A 20,294-nucleotide genomic window follows, 5' to 3' on the forward strand; every position below is an offset into this window, starting at 1 on the left:
AATATGACCCAGTGACAACAAGTTGCAGTATATATAGCATCAAGTTATGCTATGACGAAATAAACACTTAGGCCCTACAGTACAAGGAAAGTAGATAACACGTTCGAAACTTTGCGGGGAAATACTATTCGAAAGGTTCGTCGATAGTAAAGAAGTGGAGATACCATTTTGTGGTTCATACCGGGAATTATACTTGGGTTAATTTGGTGCTATCTACGGTAGATATGAAGCGGGCTACAGGCGCTTTGGTTGCTGCCGTGTTTTGCTGTTTATTGACGGGTTGCTTCTGCCAAGATCCGACAGGTAAGACCTTGAAATGCAGTATTTTGCTAAGTGTGTGTCTTTTCTATGGTTTTTTTTCGTGAATTAGATATATTCATGCCACTTCTATAGTTTAAGATTCTTTATATTGACACCGTGGATAACTTTCCGTATGGCGCCACCACCTTTTCACTAATTTTTACAAAAAGGGATATCTCATCGAGGTAAATTAGAAACTATATTATTTAATATCGAATGAAAGAGTGGTGGGGAAAAGTTTCCGTATGGCGCCACCACTTTTTCATTCGAAATAAAATAATATAGTATCTAATTTATCTGATTGATATATCCCTTTTTGTAAAAATGAGTGAAAAAGTGGTGGCGCCATACGGAAAGTTATCCATTTAAGTTTACAATTTAAAAAGCTTATGCCACAATTCAAAGGATTTTTTTTGAGAAATGTACCCTTTTTGCGTTGGATCACAAGTTTAAAATGCTAGATGGAAAAAAAAAAAACCGCTGGATCCAACACTTTCAAAAGTGAAGTCACTCACCGAACTCATCATGCAACTGTTGGGCCCCACCCAGTAGTTTTAGAGTGTACCTATTGTTCTATCTTTAAACTATGTCAGAATATAGAAACAATGACGCAAATTGTTTTATTTTTGTTTAAGGGGTTCATGTACTTTTGGTTAAATACAACAAACACAAACAAGTTCACAGATTAACATAATAGGCCAAATAAACGAAAAATATACCTCCAGTTGATCGTCCTGTTTTATTCCATAAAGAGGAGAGGATGAGGGCCTTTTTATTTGTTATTTTTGTATTTCTTTCAAAGGTGGCCAGTTCAATTCAAACTGGCCACAAATTCTTCAGTTTAAAGTCACACGCCACTTTATGTTGTTACAAATACAAGTTCTTAAAAGATAAACACACAGACAATTCGTCTTTTCGCAAATAAAATGTAGAAAAAAAAAATAGGAAAAACAAAAGGTTGGGCCTCAAAAAGGGATGAGGGTGAGGGGACGATCAACTGTCATTGTTTTTTTTTTTTTAACTTGGCCTTAAATTTACACGAGTTACATATATCCATTGATGATGGATAGCTTCCCTTAAAATATTACCAGCCGAGTTGCTGTAGTTTTGGAGAAATTAGTGAATCGCAATTTCAAGAACATAATTATTCAGATGTTAGTTTTAGATTAATTAATAGACATGTTTTCACGAGACAACCCTCAAAATAGCCTTGAAATTAACAGCTGTTGATTTCCCCGCCCAAAAACAATTATTGAAGTTACATTGCGTAACGAGTGAATTTGTTATTAATGAATTAGTATTATGATCACTTATGACCGAGGAAAATCTTCTGTTGATAATTAAATCCAAATTGTCATATTGGCGCAAAGATGGCGGCCACGTACATCTTAATACTTCAATCTTATGAACACACAAATTATGCGTGTACACGTCCTCCTTTCAAAATATTACTTTTTTTGTTTATTCTTATTAAAACGTGAATTAGGCAGCCACAACAAGCTGGTATGAAGACGTCTTTGCTTTACACAAGAGTTAAAAATGGTTATTTACAAATTAACAGGAGTAGAAGAATGTAATTACAAGAGCTATCAAATCAAATCAAATACCACAAACAGCAACATTATTACAAAACTGAACAATATGTAGACTACATTCACGTAGAAACGAAAACTAGTACAGACAGAGTTCGACATTCTTAGTCAGTGATTTTGTCAACACAAGTAAATATTTGTTTAATGGTACACAAGGCTTTTGGACGCAGAAACCATATTTTGATTTCGCCGTTTCTCATAGCAACATGCAATTAACGGAGTTTGCACGCTATTATTTTGAATGACTATTGACTTTGATTTCTCACAAACAATAACGAAACACGCACAGGAATACCCCTTTTACCTTGTGACTCATTATCATGTAGTGACGTCACTGACTAGGAGGGCGCACCCACCACGAACAATGGGAAAGTGAATTATCTTCCTGTTTCTGAACCGATACGCATCAGTGAAAATCACGAAGTTTTTTTTTGAAAACCATTTTTAAAGGCACCAGTACAATTGGTACCTGCTTTGTGAGAAACGGCTCCCTCTAAAGTAACGTAGTTTTCGAAAAAAAAGTAATTTATTACTAAAATATTTGAAATGAATTCAAAGCATCTAAAAGTAAACAACTTGTGCGACAAGTATGTTTTTCTTTCCATTATTCTCTCGCAACTTCGACGACCAATTGAGCTCAAAATTTCACAGGTTTTTGTTATTTTATACACATTTTGAGATACACGAAGTGAGAAGACTGGTCTTTAACAATTACCAATAGTGTCCAGTGCATTTAAACACGACAAATTGGGTTTGAAGTGAAACTGCAAACCACCCGCAATAGATTCACAATAAACAATAATATAGGCAAAACTTAAATCTCGTGCGTAACAAAATGAAAAGTGGTTTTACAATTTTGCTTAGAAAACAATGTTGACGTCATGGTACTGGTATGATATGGTGGGGGTGTTTATTAGCCAATTAAGACAGTTCTGTGCGCATGACCATCAAAACCGTCATCAAATAATGAATAAATACTTCCCAGCCACATCTCCGAATTCCATTCAGAAATTTAATCAATATTTAATTATTTGTCTTTTGTGGTTTAAATTAATTGGTCGGACTCTCATTCTAAATCGAGGCAAATGAGAACACTATACGTGTTTATGAAGGCCGTCAGTAAAGCAGGCTGGGTAAGCCTCGTAAACGACTTGAGCAAAGACTATATATTCTTTTTATTAAACCAATTCTATAATACATATTACATTACAATACAAATAATTTGTTTAATTAACAATGAAACAACTTTTTAAAACTTGAGACGGAGATCACAATTTTTATGAATCTCAAAAACTATACGTTGCATTGGATCGGTTGAGTTGGTCTTTGAAAAGCGTTATTCTATTATTAAAATACATTTTTAACCATGTGCATTTCATAACAAACGGTTTCAAAAGCTTTTCAAAGACCAACTCGTCCGATCCAAGGCAAGGTGTTCATTTAAAATTATGGGCGCGTTCGTTTAGCTTCCCTGGGTCTACCCCGCGGTGCTCGCTCGGGTGAGCCCCTGACAAGAACTAAACGAACGACCACTTACCGCTCTCGTAGTGACGTCATGCACCTAGGGCCAGCCCCCAAGTGACCCACTCCACAAGCAGGGCACTTGGGGCTGACCCGGGTGAGCCCCTGGAATGACGTCAAAAGCTATTCGATCGCACCGGGGCAGACCGGGGAAAACCCAGGGAGCTAAACGAACGCACCCTATATAAACAACTAGAGGCCCTTTTTAGCTATAATTTTTTCTTCTGGTTTCTTTTCATGTAGATATATACCATGGGTGTTATTTTGACGGCGTAGACAGGGCTCTTCAAGATCTCATTACGTGCTCAGATGGTATGGGGGTCTGCCAAAAGTCATGCGGCGACGAGCAAACTTACTGCGAGGGTGAAACGGGCATGACCGTGGACTTCTGTCGAACACTTTGCCGCAGCAGAAATCTCCAATACTACGCATTGCAGGCTGGTTCGCAGTGCTTCTGTGGGGGCGCCCTAGCAGACCCCTTCCAGTATACAGAGTATACGGCTGACCAGGTGAACTGTTCGTATCCCTGCTCTGGAGATGCCAGCCAAACGTGCGGAGGAGACTTCAAAATGCAGGTGTACGAGTTTAATGGTAAGGGATCACAACACTGCACCCAACACCCCCCAAAACATACGAATTCAGCAAAACACTTCAACACCACCCCGAATAAGGCAGACATTAATTAGAGAAAGTGCATAAAATAATCTGGCAAATATAATATTACAAAACTGCACCTGCCCCCCCCCCGAAAAAATAAAAAAATAAAAAAAATGTCTCAGAAAAAAATAAGAAAGAAAAGAAAGCAGACATTTAGAAATAGTGCATGAAATTACAGACACACTATAAGCGTCCACCGACCCCAAGCCACAGCATTATATACCACATTCTTGTGGAAAAACGCTTGTACAACTTGTCATGTACCCCAATGAAAAGGTCATCTTCTATGACAAGGTGGCATTTCTATTTAATTAGCAAACACTTGCGGCATGTTCGGTTGTTATTGTTTTCAGCATCTATTTGCAGTCGTGCCGGTATAATTTTATATGCACACTTAAGCTCTATAGAGCCGGTAAATGTTATATAATAATTTATGATTATTTAGTGTACAACTCGAGAGCTTTGTCACGTTGCGTGCCCTTTGCTATACAGTAACAATTTGCATATTAATATAAAATAAAATAACACCCTTTTGTTATCTTCAAAATTAGTTTTTAATGATATAGAACAAATTAGAATGTCCTGCTGTGTAATTATGCATGCACAAAGTCCAGATTTCTCCTGAAGACGATCAGTGAACTCGATTGAAACGTCGAGTTCTTGAAAACCATACATTATTTTCTTACACACCATAACTTACAGAGATGTTCATGTACTTGTTCATGTTGTCACCTCAAACCTTAATATTGACCCGAGTAAGATGCCTGGTGATATTTTTTTTCACAGGACTCGGGGAAAGTACTGAGTACACAGTGCTAATACATCGGCATGTATGGGTAAACAAATAACATTAGTATTCTTTATCCCCGATGCAAATTTAACATCTCTTAAACCTTAATTGATCGTGCTTCCTCCATGATTGTGCAAGGTGTTAAGATTCTTCTTAAATTGAAATTTCTGATTTATTTCCTCTTTCAGAACTTGTTGTTCAAGCTTTTTATTAACTGTACCTCTTGTGGAAAGTGTTCACGTTCATCCTATTCTAATGGTTGATGATAATATATTCCCTTTTTTTTTCTATTCTCTCAGAACCTGTTCCGGGTGCGGATTGCTTCCATCCTGGGTTTGTTCCTAACTCATTCATATCTGACAACCTGTCGCCAACAGTTGGCGAGAAAGTGACATATCTGTGTGAACCTGGTCACATGATCGTTGGGGAGCCACAGCTGACGTGCCAGACAATGAGGGCGTGGTCACCGGATATTCTACCCACCTGTAATTACACCGGAATATTTCCAGGTAAAAATAAAAACCCTCTTCGCGACTGGTACTCGGTATTATATGGTGTCCCTTGACCAATCACGAATCTTCTGTCTGGGATCAGTCGATGATTGTGAAGTTGCTTGTTTATTGACCCATTTCACCTGACGTCATCATAAACAAAATCTTGAATGCGCCATACTGGTGGGCAGTTTCACTGTACGTTTTTATATATAACTCTATGATGTGCATTATGCAATGAAAGTGGGCGTTTTAGGCGACGCGGCATTAATACGCGTAAACCTAACTTGCCCACCAACATTTTGAGCGCGGATCGGTCGCCGCGTGTGACGCGCGTGCAAGGGGTCAATAGACCTTTTCGCAAATACTGGGGCGCGCGCGTAAAGCTTGGAATTAGGTGCATTGTGGTCTAGCTGGTAGCAAAACTTGATTAATATCTATCCCACAATGCACCTCATTCAACAGTCTGCGCTTGCGCATTGGTATTTGCGATAAGGTCTATGTTTATAGGACATCGTCATACAATGCAACTTTCACAGGCAACCACCTAGAGTGCAAGCTAATGGACCATCCTTTGACAACACACGAGTATGTTTTGACTGTTGCCTAATACGAACCCTAAGAAAAGTAAGTGACTATTCCAATGTGACTTCCTTTTCTTCTTGGAGATTGCCTGGAACTGGTTGCCTGTAAATTGCCTCGTATGACAAGGGCCTTAGGCATCCACATTGTTCAATATATAATTTAGAAGAAGAAGAAGAAAAATAAATTTTCTTTGGTTCGTTCAATCTTTCAAGACTGCCATACATTGTTGTACCATTTCATTGCTTTGAAATTTAATATTATAATCATTTTGTACATTATTCTTGTTAATTGGCTGAATTTAAAACGAAAATACCAATTATTTTTCCCATTCCTCTCTCCGTTACAATTGTTCTATTTTATTCCCCTCTGTAGGCCTATATCTTGTGGATCTTCATTTTTGCATGTGTATTTTGCATGTTTACTTTTATTCTGGTCAACATTTATTTCGTTTGTACACAAATAATCATGCAAAACGCACGATGGAGCCCTAGGCTGACATGTTATTGTTTTTTGTTCATGGTTGTGCTTCATTTGTTGTAATGATATAAATGCTTTTTCTGCATATGTTTCATGTTGTATCTCATTAAATTTCTCTCAAAATTTGATTTTCCTGTCACAGCAACTCCTTTTTCAATGTCATTGTTCCTTTAGGATGTTCTTCTTTGCCTTTTCCCCAAAACAAACTATATTGTTGCCATGACTTATCTTTGAATGAAACAACTTAAGCTTTTTTAGGATACTAATATTAAGTTTAACATATTTTATTTAAGCATAAATCTAAATTGAGCTTAGCGATTTCAAGTGTTCAAGTAGGCCTACATGTAAATAAATAAACTGTTGGAAAATCACAGGTGAAGTCCAAGGGTAACATTATTGTTTTAAACTTCTCTCTCTCACTTTGTATCATTTTTTTGGTTTTGATTGTTTATTTTCCTCTCCAGCGCCTCGGATTAGTTTTCTAAATAGATGGCGCTATGTAAATGCTTAGTATTATTGTTATTATTATTTGTTAGATATGGTTTACCATTTGGTATACGCTGTACTTAGGACCGAGAGCTCTCTAATATAGATGGGCATGTTACGGATATAGGTTTTTCTTGATGCAATCATTTTAACAAGTACGAGTGCTCATTTCCACCATGTTTATATGTTTGTTTGTAATACTTAAGTAATCTCTGAAGTGGCCTGTCGTGATTTTGTTTTCCAAAACGTTCACCATTTTGTATACTGAAGATCAACAGTCCTATTAGAGTTGTTTAACGTATGTTTTTCTTGTTGCAATGTTTTTACAATTTCATATTCTGAGGGATCATTTCCACCATGTTCAGATGTTTCTAATGCGTTTCAATACTTACCTTTTAACTTCAAATAGAATCAACAACCCAGCCTCCATCGGAGCAGCCAGAAACAACCACCCCAGCTAGCACTACATTAAATGAAGTCTCACCAACAACATTGCCACTTGTGACAATTACAGGTAAGGTGGAACTTTTAACTTAATGACTTCAAATGTGCCAGAACTTGGTCACGAATTCTTATACTATTACATCATATTATTCAAGTTATACTGGGTATACAATGTATTGTATAGTAAAACGATATGTAGGCCTACTTGTGATGTCCTTTCGATGCCACCAAATTTCCAAAGCTACATTAGATTTGGGGGTCTTATATTTGAATCCCACCCTATAGTAGTTTAGCCTAAATTCTTTTACTCGTCACTGTTCTCTGAAACCACTGAGTATACAGTGATAGTCACACATGTATGTGCATGGGTAAAACCACAAATAATAGTTCTTTATCACATGCAAAAAAATTATTTATAGAGTCAATTTAAACATATGGGATTCGAGACATTTTATGGTGAGGTCTTAACATGGTTGGCGGCAGTAACACCATGTGTAATCTACTTGATGTGTAGATTATGTTCTATTGAGACTTTTAGGACGCTTGGTGGCAGCAGACTTACCAGGTAAAATCCATTGTTCTCGGTAATGTGAGCATGCTCAGAACTGCGTAAACAATGGAAATTTGCCTGGTAAGTCTGCTGCCACCTAGCGCTCCAAAGTCTGCCATTGAGAACTTGTTTTGCATTCTTTATATTATGCTTTATTCATGTATACCGCGGAGTAGATTTTTTTCAAACTTTAAGAGCCTTCTCTACCACCGCAGACTACCTCAGAGTAGATTTTCAACAAATCCAACATGTTCACATTTTTATTTTCACATCCATTGCATGCTTACTGAAGGATTAATGACAAACACAGAGACAGTGTCAAATAGCGTGACCACGATTAGTACCACCAGTACAAGCAGTCAATACCGAACCCTGTCTACTAGTACACATCAAGAATCCTCTCCCGTTTCTGGCATTCAAACCACTGGGTTACACTCCACTGCGGATACTCTCACAAATAAAGCACAATTTACAGTCAAAATGGTGAGCCCTAACCCAAATTGGCCGAGATCCACACAAACTAGTGGTGCTGTCACCACGGACGACACTGGTGCTCGTTTGGGCGGGAAATCCGCACCAATATACTTATTTGGTAAGGTTGTGATTAGTTGCAATTCATGAGTAGTCACGAATGTGAGTTTAGTTTGATGCACATTTCGATCATTTTACAATTCTACTAATCACATAAACAAAATAGCACGGTGGGACCATCTTCCTTTTTTTCAAATTGCAGTTAGGGTTTATCCTAACAACACATTGTTTATCGTGAATGTTTTTCCCCCGGATAGTAAAAAAAAAGATCATGACAAAAAAAACCCCACCTGAACAACGAAATGTTTACATATACATGATGAAAACTGAAACTCCATTGAACAACTACAGAAAAAATACATGTAAAAATGGCCAATCAAAATGGTTGAGCAATTTGAATGTGTGTATTGTCGTGATTTGATTGAGTTCGGATTGATGCAACGGACTGTAAACTTAAATGCTGCATGTTTTCCTGTTCCATTCTTCCAAATTCAGCTTTTTATTGCATTCAAACTGAGAGACCTTGGGGCGGTTTCACAAACTTTGATGGAACTTTACAATATGCCCTTTGTGCTATACAGAAATAAATAAGAATGGCCTATACAAAAACGCATATCGTATAGCCTAAAAAACCTACGCCTCAGACGTAACGACCATTCTTAAAAAAAAAGAACTTGTATCGTCGATTCAAATCATGCAAGTTTCAGGAAACAAAATCGTGCACTTTGTCATTGAACTTAATATTTCGTATGTCCAACCATGTCTGGGACCAGGGTTCATATTCATAGAGATGCCTTAGAACAAAAAATAAACAATTCAAGCGAAAATGAGCAGGATACCATTTACCATGGTACGAGTGACTTTGGCATTATGGCTGGGAACCATCGTCTGGTTAACCCTGAGATTAGACATAGCATTTGACACAAATTTTACAATCAGTGAGCTTTCAGGTTGTTTTTGGAGAGTTAACAATCATACATTTAGATTCAAAGAAGTGGAGAGTGACACAACTTAAAACAGTTTTGCCGACATTTAGCCTGTACTCACACCATACATCTATCATTGTTTGCAATTCCTTTTTAGTGCACTTTAAAGCTGACTTTATCTTAGTTTTATCGCTTAATGCCACTTTGAGCTTCTTATTCAGAGTTGCAGAAGCTTTTAGCGTCTCAATTTTAACACCTTAAATTGGGGGTGTTGTGTGTTCTTAGAAGTAGTGTTTGCTGTGGTAAAATTTGATGTCTGTTTTAGCTTAGTGTTATGTGTGTAGTTTTGTTCGTTGTTTGATAATTACTCTGGAAGTTTTCTTAACCCACATGCCAAAAGCTGATATATAAACAATTGTTGATATCGTGAGTGTAGAGTCGATGAATTCTCATTCCAAACTTAAACCCATTTCACACTAGATGTTGACGACTATCCCCCTGCAAATTTCCCAGGGTTGAGCGAAATAAGTCTTGGGGTATAGAATGCTGCAGTTGTAATCTTTCTCAGGAAAAGAGGTGGCGGTGGAAATAGAAATGCCACAGGAATTTTCTGCGGGTTATTTTCTGGGAATAAATCTCTGTGAAAAGTTGTCAACAAGCATCTTTACAATTTCTTCACTTCGTTTAATTCTGATTAAGCCTAAAGTCTTTTATGTATTATTTATTTTTTAGAGAATACTACAGAATTATGAGTGGCACATCAACGTATTTTTGAAGAGTGGTGTTATCCAATTAACTACACAAAAAATCATACCCGCAAGGTCACCCCCCCCCCAAATTGAGAAAATGGTCTACATGTTACAAAAGGTTTCAAATTGACAAACAGGTTTCCAGACCAAATCTCAATTTCACTCCGGAGTCAATAATCTTTTGACAATAAAAGACCTTCCAATTAGCTGACTCAAAGGGATAAATGGCACCTGGGCCATATAATGGGTACTTATTCACTCATTTTTTTTCAAACGAATTGACGAACCTTTCCTTGGGCCAAACAACCCTTCAGTTTATTTTGACAAACAAAATCTCTTAACAGTCCTTGATTATAACAACCGAGTTTTTAAAGTTCCACAGCAAGCACAAATAACGAAGGTTTTTATTCTTTAAAATTATTCATTTCAATTCAGTGCAAAAATGCTTTATTGAACAAACACGTATCGCAGTTGTAAGTTAATAACAAGACACAAAAAAGTCACAAGTTTTAAAAGATACATCAAACAAAAGAACACATTATAAAAGGAAAGCAATTATTAAAGTACATCATGAAACAAATTAATTTGGAACACATAATCGAGGGTTCGTTTTCACAAAGCACCAAAGACTGATGATGGCTCGGTGGTTTCTTTCCATGCCCATCACATCTGTTAAATCCCGGTTCGAATCCCACCTCAGACCAGTGCCTGGCATGTGGATTGGGTTATCAGTCCCTACCAGGGCCCAATTTCATAGAGCTGCTAAGCACACAAATTTGCTAAGCATGAAAAAATTTTCCCTGATAACAACAGGTTTACCAACCAAATTTTAATTTGTTGCATACTGCTTGTTACTGGTATTGAGCTGATGTTTGCTTATCCAGAAAATCATGTGTTAATATGGTTGGTAATCCTGTTTTCATCAAGACAGAAATGTCATGCTAAGCAAATTTTTGTGCTTAGCATCTCTATGAAATTGGGTCCTGGTTGCGTGGGGTTTTCCCCATTCGGGGTAGACTTGGTTCCAAGTCTTTGATCCAGACTTGAATCAAGTCTACATTCGGGGTTTTCCTCCCACTTCTAATCCCGAACATTTCTCCTCGTTTTCTATCCATCCTGTTATTGGCGCCAGTTGGTTGTGTAATAAATAAAAAAATAATTATTAATTTTGATTGCACTTTTTGTTTTTCCCCTCTCTAGATTTCCTACCGTATATTATTGGCGGTTCGGCAACCTTGTTATTCATCCTAGTGATTTGTATGGTCGCAATATTCACATGTAACAGCCGGTAAGTCCAATAATTTTGATGGCCCTTTTCGAAACGACTGGATTTTGCTTTGGATTCGGCTCACAGGCTAGCTTGGCCCCGCGGTTGTTTTGACAATATTGCGCGTGCTTTGCGTACACGCGCCCTGGGTTTCAGACGAGAGAACTGAGCCTGAAACTGAATCCAAAGCCGAAGCCGTGGTTTCGAAAAAGGCCTATGTCTTTTCCATTACTGACCCCCAACATACCACATAACCTTTGTTAACAAAGATCGACCTTACATTCCGGAGTCTTTCTTGCAGGCAATATAAACCTCTCTGTGGTTAAGAATTAACTACATAAGGTAAACTTGCGGGTACAACCGTGTACAAGGGAGTGTTGTCTCAGAAAAGAGCCGGTATGGTCTCAACGTTTCGAGCACTCATACAAGTACCCTGCTCGTCTTCAGGGACTCTTCAGGAGAAGGCCATTCAATTACGCTCTGCATGGTTATAATGGGAAGTTTTGCACGTCGTTCGCGGATAATTTCCATGTTAATTCAAGGGTTAGGCCCTATACAGACAATTTTGCCTCAACAAGTTTTAAGACGTGCTCTCAATCTTCGTATTAAAAGTTGATAGAAATTTAGACTGTGTTCTATTCTCCATATACAATATCAGATTCAAAATGTTGGGCATCTCAATTGGCTTTGTGTAAATCATATCTTCATGAAGTCAATGCTATTTTTTGCAAACAACGATGTTGCAGGTGACATGGTCTATTGAGTGACACTGTATGAAACTATTGTCATCTAAACACTGGCGACTTAATAAAACAGCTTGTGACATTCACATGGATTTGTAATGCGAATGTCAATGTTACCTTTTGAATATTCGACATTGGACATTCACGCAAGTTTGTATAGTGAATGTCTATCGTGTACATCGATATTGGATATTGGACATTCCCGTAGGTTTACTTGCATCAATTATGTCTAGAGTTCCCATTGCGCAGTGAATTAAATTTGAATTATTTTGTTTACTGTTTTCTCAGGCCTCTTTAAAGCTTATAGCAAAAATACAATCGTGTGGTGAAATAGTGTCTACGTTCACATACAATGTAAAACCATGGTACGGTTAAAGGCAGTGGAAACTATTGGTAATTACTCAAAATAACTATTATCATTAAACCTTTCTTGATTACGAGTAATGGGGAGAGGTTGTTAGTATAAAACATTGTGAGAAAAGGCTCCCTCTGAAGTGACGTAGTTTTCGAGAGAGAAGTAGTTTTCCACAAATTTGATTTCGAGACCTCAGATTTAGAATTTGAGGTCTCGAAATCAAGCATCTGAAAGCACACAACTTTGTGTGACAAGGGTGTTTTTTCTTTCATTATTATCTCAAAACTTTGACGACCAAATGAGCTCAAATTTTCGCAGGTTTGATATTTCATGCATTTGTTGAGATACAGCAAGTGAGAAGACTGGTATTTGACAATTACCAATAGTGTCCAGTGTCTAAGTGTATACAATGTAAAACCATGGTACGGTGAAACGGCACTTTCTTGTTAAAAACTAGCATGAACTACATATACACGTTCCTCACAATACATGACCCCGTCGCTTTATGGCTCTTTTGTCGCTTCGTTCAAATAACTTTTTCCATTTCAAAAGAGTCTTTCAGTTCAAAAATGAAAGCTCATTGTGTTGTTTGGAATACTTGTAGCCATGATTCGTCCCACGGGGTAAGTGTGATTAGACCTTGGGAAGTGTTGACTCTTTTGTGGACATGTTTGGCTCCTCGCAGTGTTTCCCGCTCAAACGGACTTGTTATTCAGCCATGCTTTACTTGACTTGAAGCCAATTCGAATAACTATGAATAGCAAAAACCCCAAGACTTTAGAAACTAGCATTCCAAGATCGAAAAACAAACACTCAGTTTTCACGGGACTCCATGTAGAAATTAGTGTGTCACTAGTGTTTTACGTTCGTTTGTCATTTTGTCTTTATGTCTGTCTGTTTGTTTTGTTTCTGCGTCTGTTTCATTTATGTTCACTGTTTTATTTTATTTTTTTATATTTTATTTTATACAACATCCAACAGCGCAAGCGCCAATTACAGGATTGATAAAAATATTAATATTAAACATTATAAAAGAAGTTAAATTTAACAATAAATTAAGGAAGTAAACAACACATAAAATACACTGTTACCTAATGATTTGCTTAACTCCGTAGTTCATGCAATTGTCGACATTTTTCACGAAAGTATGGAATTAGATGTGTATTTGAATTGAAATGACCTTAATACAAACTTCAAATTTGAAAAAAAAAATCAATCAACTTTATCAATCTAATTTTTTATTCTTTTTCAGAAAACGCTCTGGAAATGCAAGACAGAACATTCGTCTGAAACCTGAATCCAATCCCGTGACGTTCATCAATGCAGGCTTCCATGTGGAAAATGAGGAGGCAGTAAGCAAACCCGGAATGCCGGACATCCTTCGGGCGTCTGGTAACCTGCCTCTAAGTCCAGATCATTCCTTCATTGCAAACCAATATCCTCAGAATAGTCGGGTATCCACGTTCGCTGAGGAAGGGGTGTACCAGAACGGGGTTGTGACAGACTCTAGCGATGCACCCCAATCGCATTACGCCAATCTGGACGACGAGGAGTCACCTAGAGACAGCCTACCGGATCCAATCTATTCTAACATGGAGGGCGCTGCAGCAATGCCGAACAGCGAGCCGGAAGCATACGTCAGTCAAGACTACGGGAACGGTTACGCCACTACGGACCGTCCGAACAGCAAACGTATCTCTTCGTCTTCCACTGATCCGGCATCCGTGTACGCTACAGGGAACCGAAGAGCAAAGAAAAACGGCACCGGAACGAAGGATCTCACCGGATGGAGCCGGCCCAGCAGCTTGTACCAGCGCACCGTGCTGAATGAGTCGTCGGACGAAGACAACACTGCGTTCGATCCGGAACAACTGAACAACGCCCTCTACGCTGAGGTCGACAAGAGCAGACAGTCCAGTCGCGAGACTTTAAACACAACGTCTGAGGATGGGAACTCCTTCTTTGGTGATCCTTCTAAGACGTCGGCAACCAGACTGTGAGTGCAGAGACTCAGTGTGAGTGCTGAGACTCAGTGAGATCTCGCGAGACTTTGAACAACGATGAAGGGAAACGCTGCTGAAAACAAACATATATCAGCAGACAGACAAATAAGGTGCTGAGTGAGATTGAATAAACGCACGAACCCCGACTATAACACCTGCATCACCAATGAAAAAAAAAAAACCTTTGGTGATCTTCCAGACACGGTGTGAGATACCAACTCAAGGCGGAGAGGAAAACAAACGCTGGTTCCAACTTCCTACTAAGCATTGCCTATTATTATCATTAATTGTACATTTTTAAAGCAATGCATCGTCACAATTACTCCGGGCGTCATTGAAAGTCCATTAAGAAAGTCCAAACTGTATTTTAATAACTGTTATTTTTTATATACAACACTCACCGAATATCAGAGTTAGTTTTTGTAGATTAATGCTTTCTACTTTTGGAATTAATTAGAGCAACTGTTTTTCTAAACAGAAAATGTATTAAAATGTACAAATTAGAGAAAATATTATATAGACCAATATCAATTATAGCATTAACAGCATTTGGTTTCGGTAAGTTTTTTTTATATAAATAAATTTTGAAACGTGGCTTGGAAAAAGAGAGTGAGAAGAAGTTTGTGTGTTGTCTACTTCCCGTCAAAATATTCATGAAAAATACGTGCTCATCTAAACCTTGAATATTTTACGCGAACCTAAACAGGAGTGTGTTTTTTTGCGAGGTATTCTCGAGCCGAAATAAACGCAACTTTTTTTACGAACACTTTCGCGTAATGGTGCTTTTTGGCGGCTGTAACCAATTACTGTTTCGGTCACCGATAAGTGTCCAAAGTCAACATAAACAGTTATTGGTTACGACCGCCAAAACTAACGCAAAGTTTGTCATAAAAAGCCACGTCTCAAGTATAATACTTTATAGACCTTTGTCATGGGTCGGCTATCTTGTTTTTTGTCTCAAAATCCAAACCGTTATAACTAAACCGAGGCTATAGGAAACAAAATAGTCTGGTTCCTGTTTTCTTAAGCAGTTTGTGCTAGCATTCGTTACTGCTATAGGTAACATAACCAAGATGAAGGCAGCATGATCAAGATCTATTGAAAACGTCATACAATGGTGCAAAATCATTGTGTTATTTTAACAATTTACAATAATATCAAAACCAAATTAATTTATCAAATGAACATTCAATATTCAAATTCAGTGTCAAAATCATCACTTGAAATTGTTTTTATGTTAGATGTTCTGCTTTATTTTTGTGTAGTCGTAAAAGTTGTATTATTACTTTTTTGTAAACAACAGAGTTTGCAATTTAAAAAAACGTGCTTTAAACCATGGTTTTAACGACAGGCTTGATTGTGAAGTGAATCTTAAAAAAAATCATCACTAAAAACTTCACAACGTACTTCACTTAAAACTACAAATAATAGATTCCAAGATGTTTTAAATTTTAAAGTACTTGTATTATATACAAAATAAAGTTGACTATTTCCCTTTTTTTGATATCTGTGTATACACACAAATAACACAAATAATAGTTTTTTGTTCAAACTGTCGCTTTACATCTGGGAAGAGTTTTAGCTTTGCAAAAAAACATGTGAAATAAACATAACCAATGAGTTATCCATGTTTTAGGACGGTCTACTGGCTGCAATACATCATGTCAATCTTGTGAATCTGACAGGGGCGGGGCATCAAAATGGCTTCCCCATAAAAAACATACTTGTGTTCCCCTTCCCCGATGAACATATCTAGGGAGTAATTGCGCCACTGTTTCGTAAAATGAAAAGAGGGAGAATTGCTCTTTGTATAACAATTCTTATGGCTGATTAATTGTTTAGTAATTTCATCGTCCTCCTCTACCTCTCATCATCTCGTTCTTCCACATTGGTGATTTTTAATTTTACAATTTTGTTTTGGCATTATTTTTTTCAGGGTTCCTTCAAAGCCATACCGGCATGAGATGGAATAAAAAACATTTGCAATCAAAACTACAATTATAATTATTATTGCTTACTCCTTAAATAATCTTTATACAGTATATATATTGCAGTGGTGTTATTTGTCCCCTTATATTTATGTTGTTGTAGATTATATAGTGTACTTCTTTGTAAAGCGCTTAGAGAGTTAAGTGTTGATTATTAGGCGCTATATAAATCGAAAGTTATTATCCAATGAAATCTTTGATAAATAATTATGGAAACAAACTGCATGTGTATTTTGTCATTTTTTGACTTTACAAGATTGTTATGGCGTAATTCACAAAGGTTGTCGAGGTGATTTACTTGTGTGCGTGCTGACTTTACGGTCAGCATTCTTTGCTTACAGATATACACAGCTAGCGCATGAAATTGATGGGAACACCCCGTGGAAAATATTGACCCTCAGCACATAGTTTGGCCTATTTGGGTCATAGAACGCCATTAAGATCCCACTTTGGGCTAAAAGGTTTTTATTTTTTATATTTTTATATATTTTATTATAGACAGGCCTGGAAGTTCAGCTTTGGAAGGGCAAGGCCGATTTAATTTTTGAAAAGGGCACACCAAGGCCAATACAATGAGCAACCGTGGCCTGCCTGTAATTCCAGATCTGTTGAGGGGTTAGCGGGAAAGACTGCTCATGCAATTTCCATAATAACCGATGAGGCTAAAATCTGCTAGCAAAATATATTGATACTAAGAAATGTTACATGTCACCAAATAACGTTGGATCTCTGTCAGTGATTTGTATATTAAAAACTAGCAAGGGCCCCGGTGTTTTTTTTTCCAGGACGAACGTGGGTAATTATCTGCACACGTTCGTCCTGGAAAAAAAAATCCGCCACACACCGGGGTCGACCCAGGGAAGCTAAACGAACGCACAATTCCTCATCCTTGCGGATAAGGACAGGGGACCAGTCTACCTTACTTCCTCCTTCCGCCAAAGAACTGATGAGGACGAAGGGCGCCCTCATCCATCAATAACTTCTCTTTATTGTTATTGAAGACAATACAGACCTTCTAGAACTGACTTTAACGCTAAGCAATCAGTGATGTCCCTTAAGAAAAAAAAAACCCAACAAACCCACGTGAATTATATAATTATACACACTTTTTGTTTTTAAAAGCGCCAGCTTCAAACAGAAAAACCCTCATACAACAATCAAAGGATAACGGAGGGGTTAAAATGACATTAGACTTGATTACAGTGGTACCCTGTCCTTACAGATTGGTATTAGAAAACCAGCGATATAATTTGATAAAACTTATATAATCGTGTATTACAATACATGTACTTCCAAACTAGGATATTTTATCATGTAAACGTGTTCGTAGAATTTGACTGCGAGGTGAATCAGAGATTACTACATCCGTACCACTTAACTGTCAGAAGATTGACGTAGGAGGCCACTCTCTGGCGTAAGTAACGAGCCTCGAAGTATGTTGTCAGATGCTTAGATTCTCTCAGTTGACGCTACTCGAGCCGAACTCGGCTCGAGACGTTGTGACCACGGGTTTGTCCAATGTTAGAAATTCGCCTGTGCCATCCAGGCCGATCATGGGCAGCTTGAACAGCTTGATCGTGTTTTAGGCCGATGGCGTTGAGGTCGTCTATAAGCTGTGACATGTAGGTGCAGCGGAGGCTTCCACCCCGTAAAAAGGGTTCGGATTCTCTCGGGCTTAGCCTTGGGGCCTCATCAGTTGTGTTTTCCCTTAGAAGTGCTCTTTGTTAATTTATAAACAACTTTGCCCCATCAAGAGATGACATTTCATGACCTTAAAGATGCTATGTCAGATTTTGTTGCCCCAAACATTAATTTTTTTTTTTTTTTTTAGTGAGTGGTATTTCAAAGAGTATCACCCGCTCTAACTTTTACTTTTAATGGTCAGGAACCTGGACACAAATTTAAAACGTTTCTTATAAAACACATAAGAACTGGTCACGTGATATATTGTCGGGATCCCGACAAAAACTAATTTTTAGCACTTCATTTCCTTGCTGCTAATAATTGGCGGACTCTTTCGAGCAATGGCTCAAATGAAAGCTTGTTAAACTTTCTCGATCCCCATCAAAATACCTATTGAATTTTAAATCAAAATTTTGGGGTAAAATCGGCCAAAAATCTGACATAGCATCTTTAACCCGCTGACTATATACCTCCCTCCGTTTCTCGATAATTGGCGTCTCTCTTGTCCTTCTCGTGAATGAACTCCGAAGGGAGGCTCGCTGATCAGGCCGATGTTTTCCCCAGTCGCTCGCTTTTGTCTTTTTACTCGGTTAGGTTCTGAAGTGGGGGTTTTACTGCCTTAAAACTCGCGTCCTTCCGTTATTACAATTGGAGATTTTAGGCAACCACATAACGCGGTGATTATTTATTTAGTTGTTTATTTAGTCATACATCCAATAGCCCAAACCATGATGATGATGAGGAAACGAGGAGGACATGTTAAGTTGTATGTGGGAGGAACCCCAACATGGGGGTGTAGTGGGCGCGCGCGGGGAATACAGTAGGAACTGAACAATTAAACCACAAGCAAGGCTCCAGTTCCGAGGTGGGATTCGAAACGGGGATAAACGGAGATGAAAGACGTGGAGAGAAACCACTGATTCAATCTGATCACCAATAATGAATATTCAAAACTCAATATTCAATGTTCTTAAGTTCCATCTCAAGATGCAATCTTAATAAAGTAAAGTTGTAGACCTACACTTGGGGGAAAAGTATATAATCAAATACATAGTTTTGAATAAATACGCCATGTCACCAACTCGTGTAAAACGGCTCCTGTTTTCCTAGAATTATTGTGCGCACTTATTTTATAAATTAATTAATTCAATAATGTATTTATTTAGTTTGTTTATTTCAGAATCCGCAGACAGACAACAAATAAACGTCGATTAGGGACTGTCAACTATGTACACAAGTATACAAAATTGTCATTGAAAACTAATTTAATTTCTTAATATTGTATAGGGGTTCCGGAAAACAAAATGAAAACAACAATGTTTATGATGTTTTTTTAACCTTGATTTTATCGGGAGCTAAATGCAAAAGGACAACAGCGGATTATTTTGCATTGTTAGTACCCGTCATCGATTAGGGTTACTTTTATTTAATACTTCTTGTTTTGAAGACTATTGCTTATGGATAACAAAATTTGTATTTTTATATATACACATGTGAACGGCTCTTACACACTTCTCTAAAAAATTCTTTCGGCAACGGTGATTGTCTCGTGAAATGCTATATTCTGGACTTCGAATTCAGAATTTAAGAATGAAATAGCTCTGCTTGTTTGTTTGTGACAATCAGTGACCTTTCAGAAGTGGGAGACACCCCATCAAACTCAATTGCTTATTTTGATTGCCGAAATTGAAATAACCCCTTACAAAATAGTATAAAATGTAAATGTGCTCTTCACTGTTTTCACGAGAACTTTATCAGTTAGGTTTAAAGTCACCTGGAAGTGGTATTTTTTTCAAAATAAAGCTTTTGTCACTAATATATGTGCTTTGATGAGTGGAATGTGAATAAACAGTTAACTAAGGTTTTTAAAAATCAGTTCTTATGTTATTTACAAATTTAAGAGTAGACCCTGACCCGAGAGGGCGCTGTTCGTGACGTCAATCGAGGCAGACTTTGCCTGTAATGCGAAGAGTAAACACAATTGCAAAGTACATGTACGGACCAAGTCGTGAGTTTGTACGTTTTAAAAATATATATATATTTTTTTTTCCGGCAATGCCGACCAGGTGTATTGCTGCTGAATGCAGAAAAACACTTTTTGAAATGTACCAACTCACGACTTGGACGTACATGTACTTTGCACGTGTGTTTACTAT

The 20,294-nt window shown here is 37.7% G+C and overlaps 1 protein-coding gene across 2 annotated transcripts; it reads left to right on the forward strand.

Annotated features, from left to right (window-relative positions):
- LOC139952533 (uncharacterized) lies at positions 1 to 16,675 on the forward strand. 2 transcript variants are annotated; one of them, XM_071951700.1, is made up of 7 exons: positions 1 to 303; positions 3,657 to 4,004; positions 5,160 to 5,369; positions 7,309 to 7,413; positions 8,186 to 8,485; positions 11,300 to 11,387; positions 13,717 to 16,675. In XM_071951700.1, the coding sequence occupies exons 1-7, from the start codon at positions 225 to 227 to the stop codon at positions 14,462 to 14,464; spliced, it is 1,878 nt and encodes a 625-aa protein (XP_071807801.1). In that variant the 5' UTR covers positions 1 to 224; the 3' UTR covers positions 14,465 to 16,675. The 2 variants fall into 2 exon arrangements, with proteins under 2 accessions (XP_071807801.1, XP_071807802.1); XM_071951701.1 differs by lacking the exon at positions 8,186 to 8,485.
- The last annotated feature ends 3,619 nt before the right edge of the window (positions 16,676 to 20,294 follow it).

The sequence above is a fragment of the Asterias amurensis genome, chromosome 20 (assembly GCF_032118995.1).
Source record: "Asterias amurensis chromosome 20, ASM3211899v1".
In the NCBI taxonomy this organism is placed as follows: domain Eukaryota; kingdom Metazoa; phylum Echinodermata; class Asteroidea; order Forcipulatida; family Asteriidae; genus Asterias; species Asterias amurensis.

Excerpts from the sequence above, each read along its gene's own strand:
- LOC139952533 (XM_071951700.1), top strand. The coding sequence starts at position 225 with ATGAAGCGGGCTACAGGCGCTTTGGTTGCTGCCGTGTTTTGCTGTTTA. Across the intron at positions 5,370-7,308 it reads TTACACCGGAATATTTCCAG|AATCAACAACCCAGCCTCCA; the intron begins GTAAAAATAAAA and ends AACTTCAAATAG. Across the intron at positions 11,388-13,716 it reads ATATTCACATGTAACAGCCG|AAAACGCTCTGGAAATGCAA; the intron begins GTAAGTCCAATA and ends ATTCTTTTTCAG.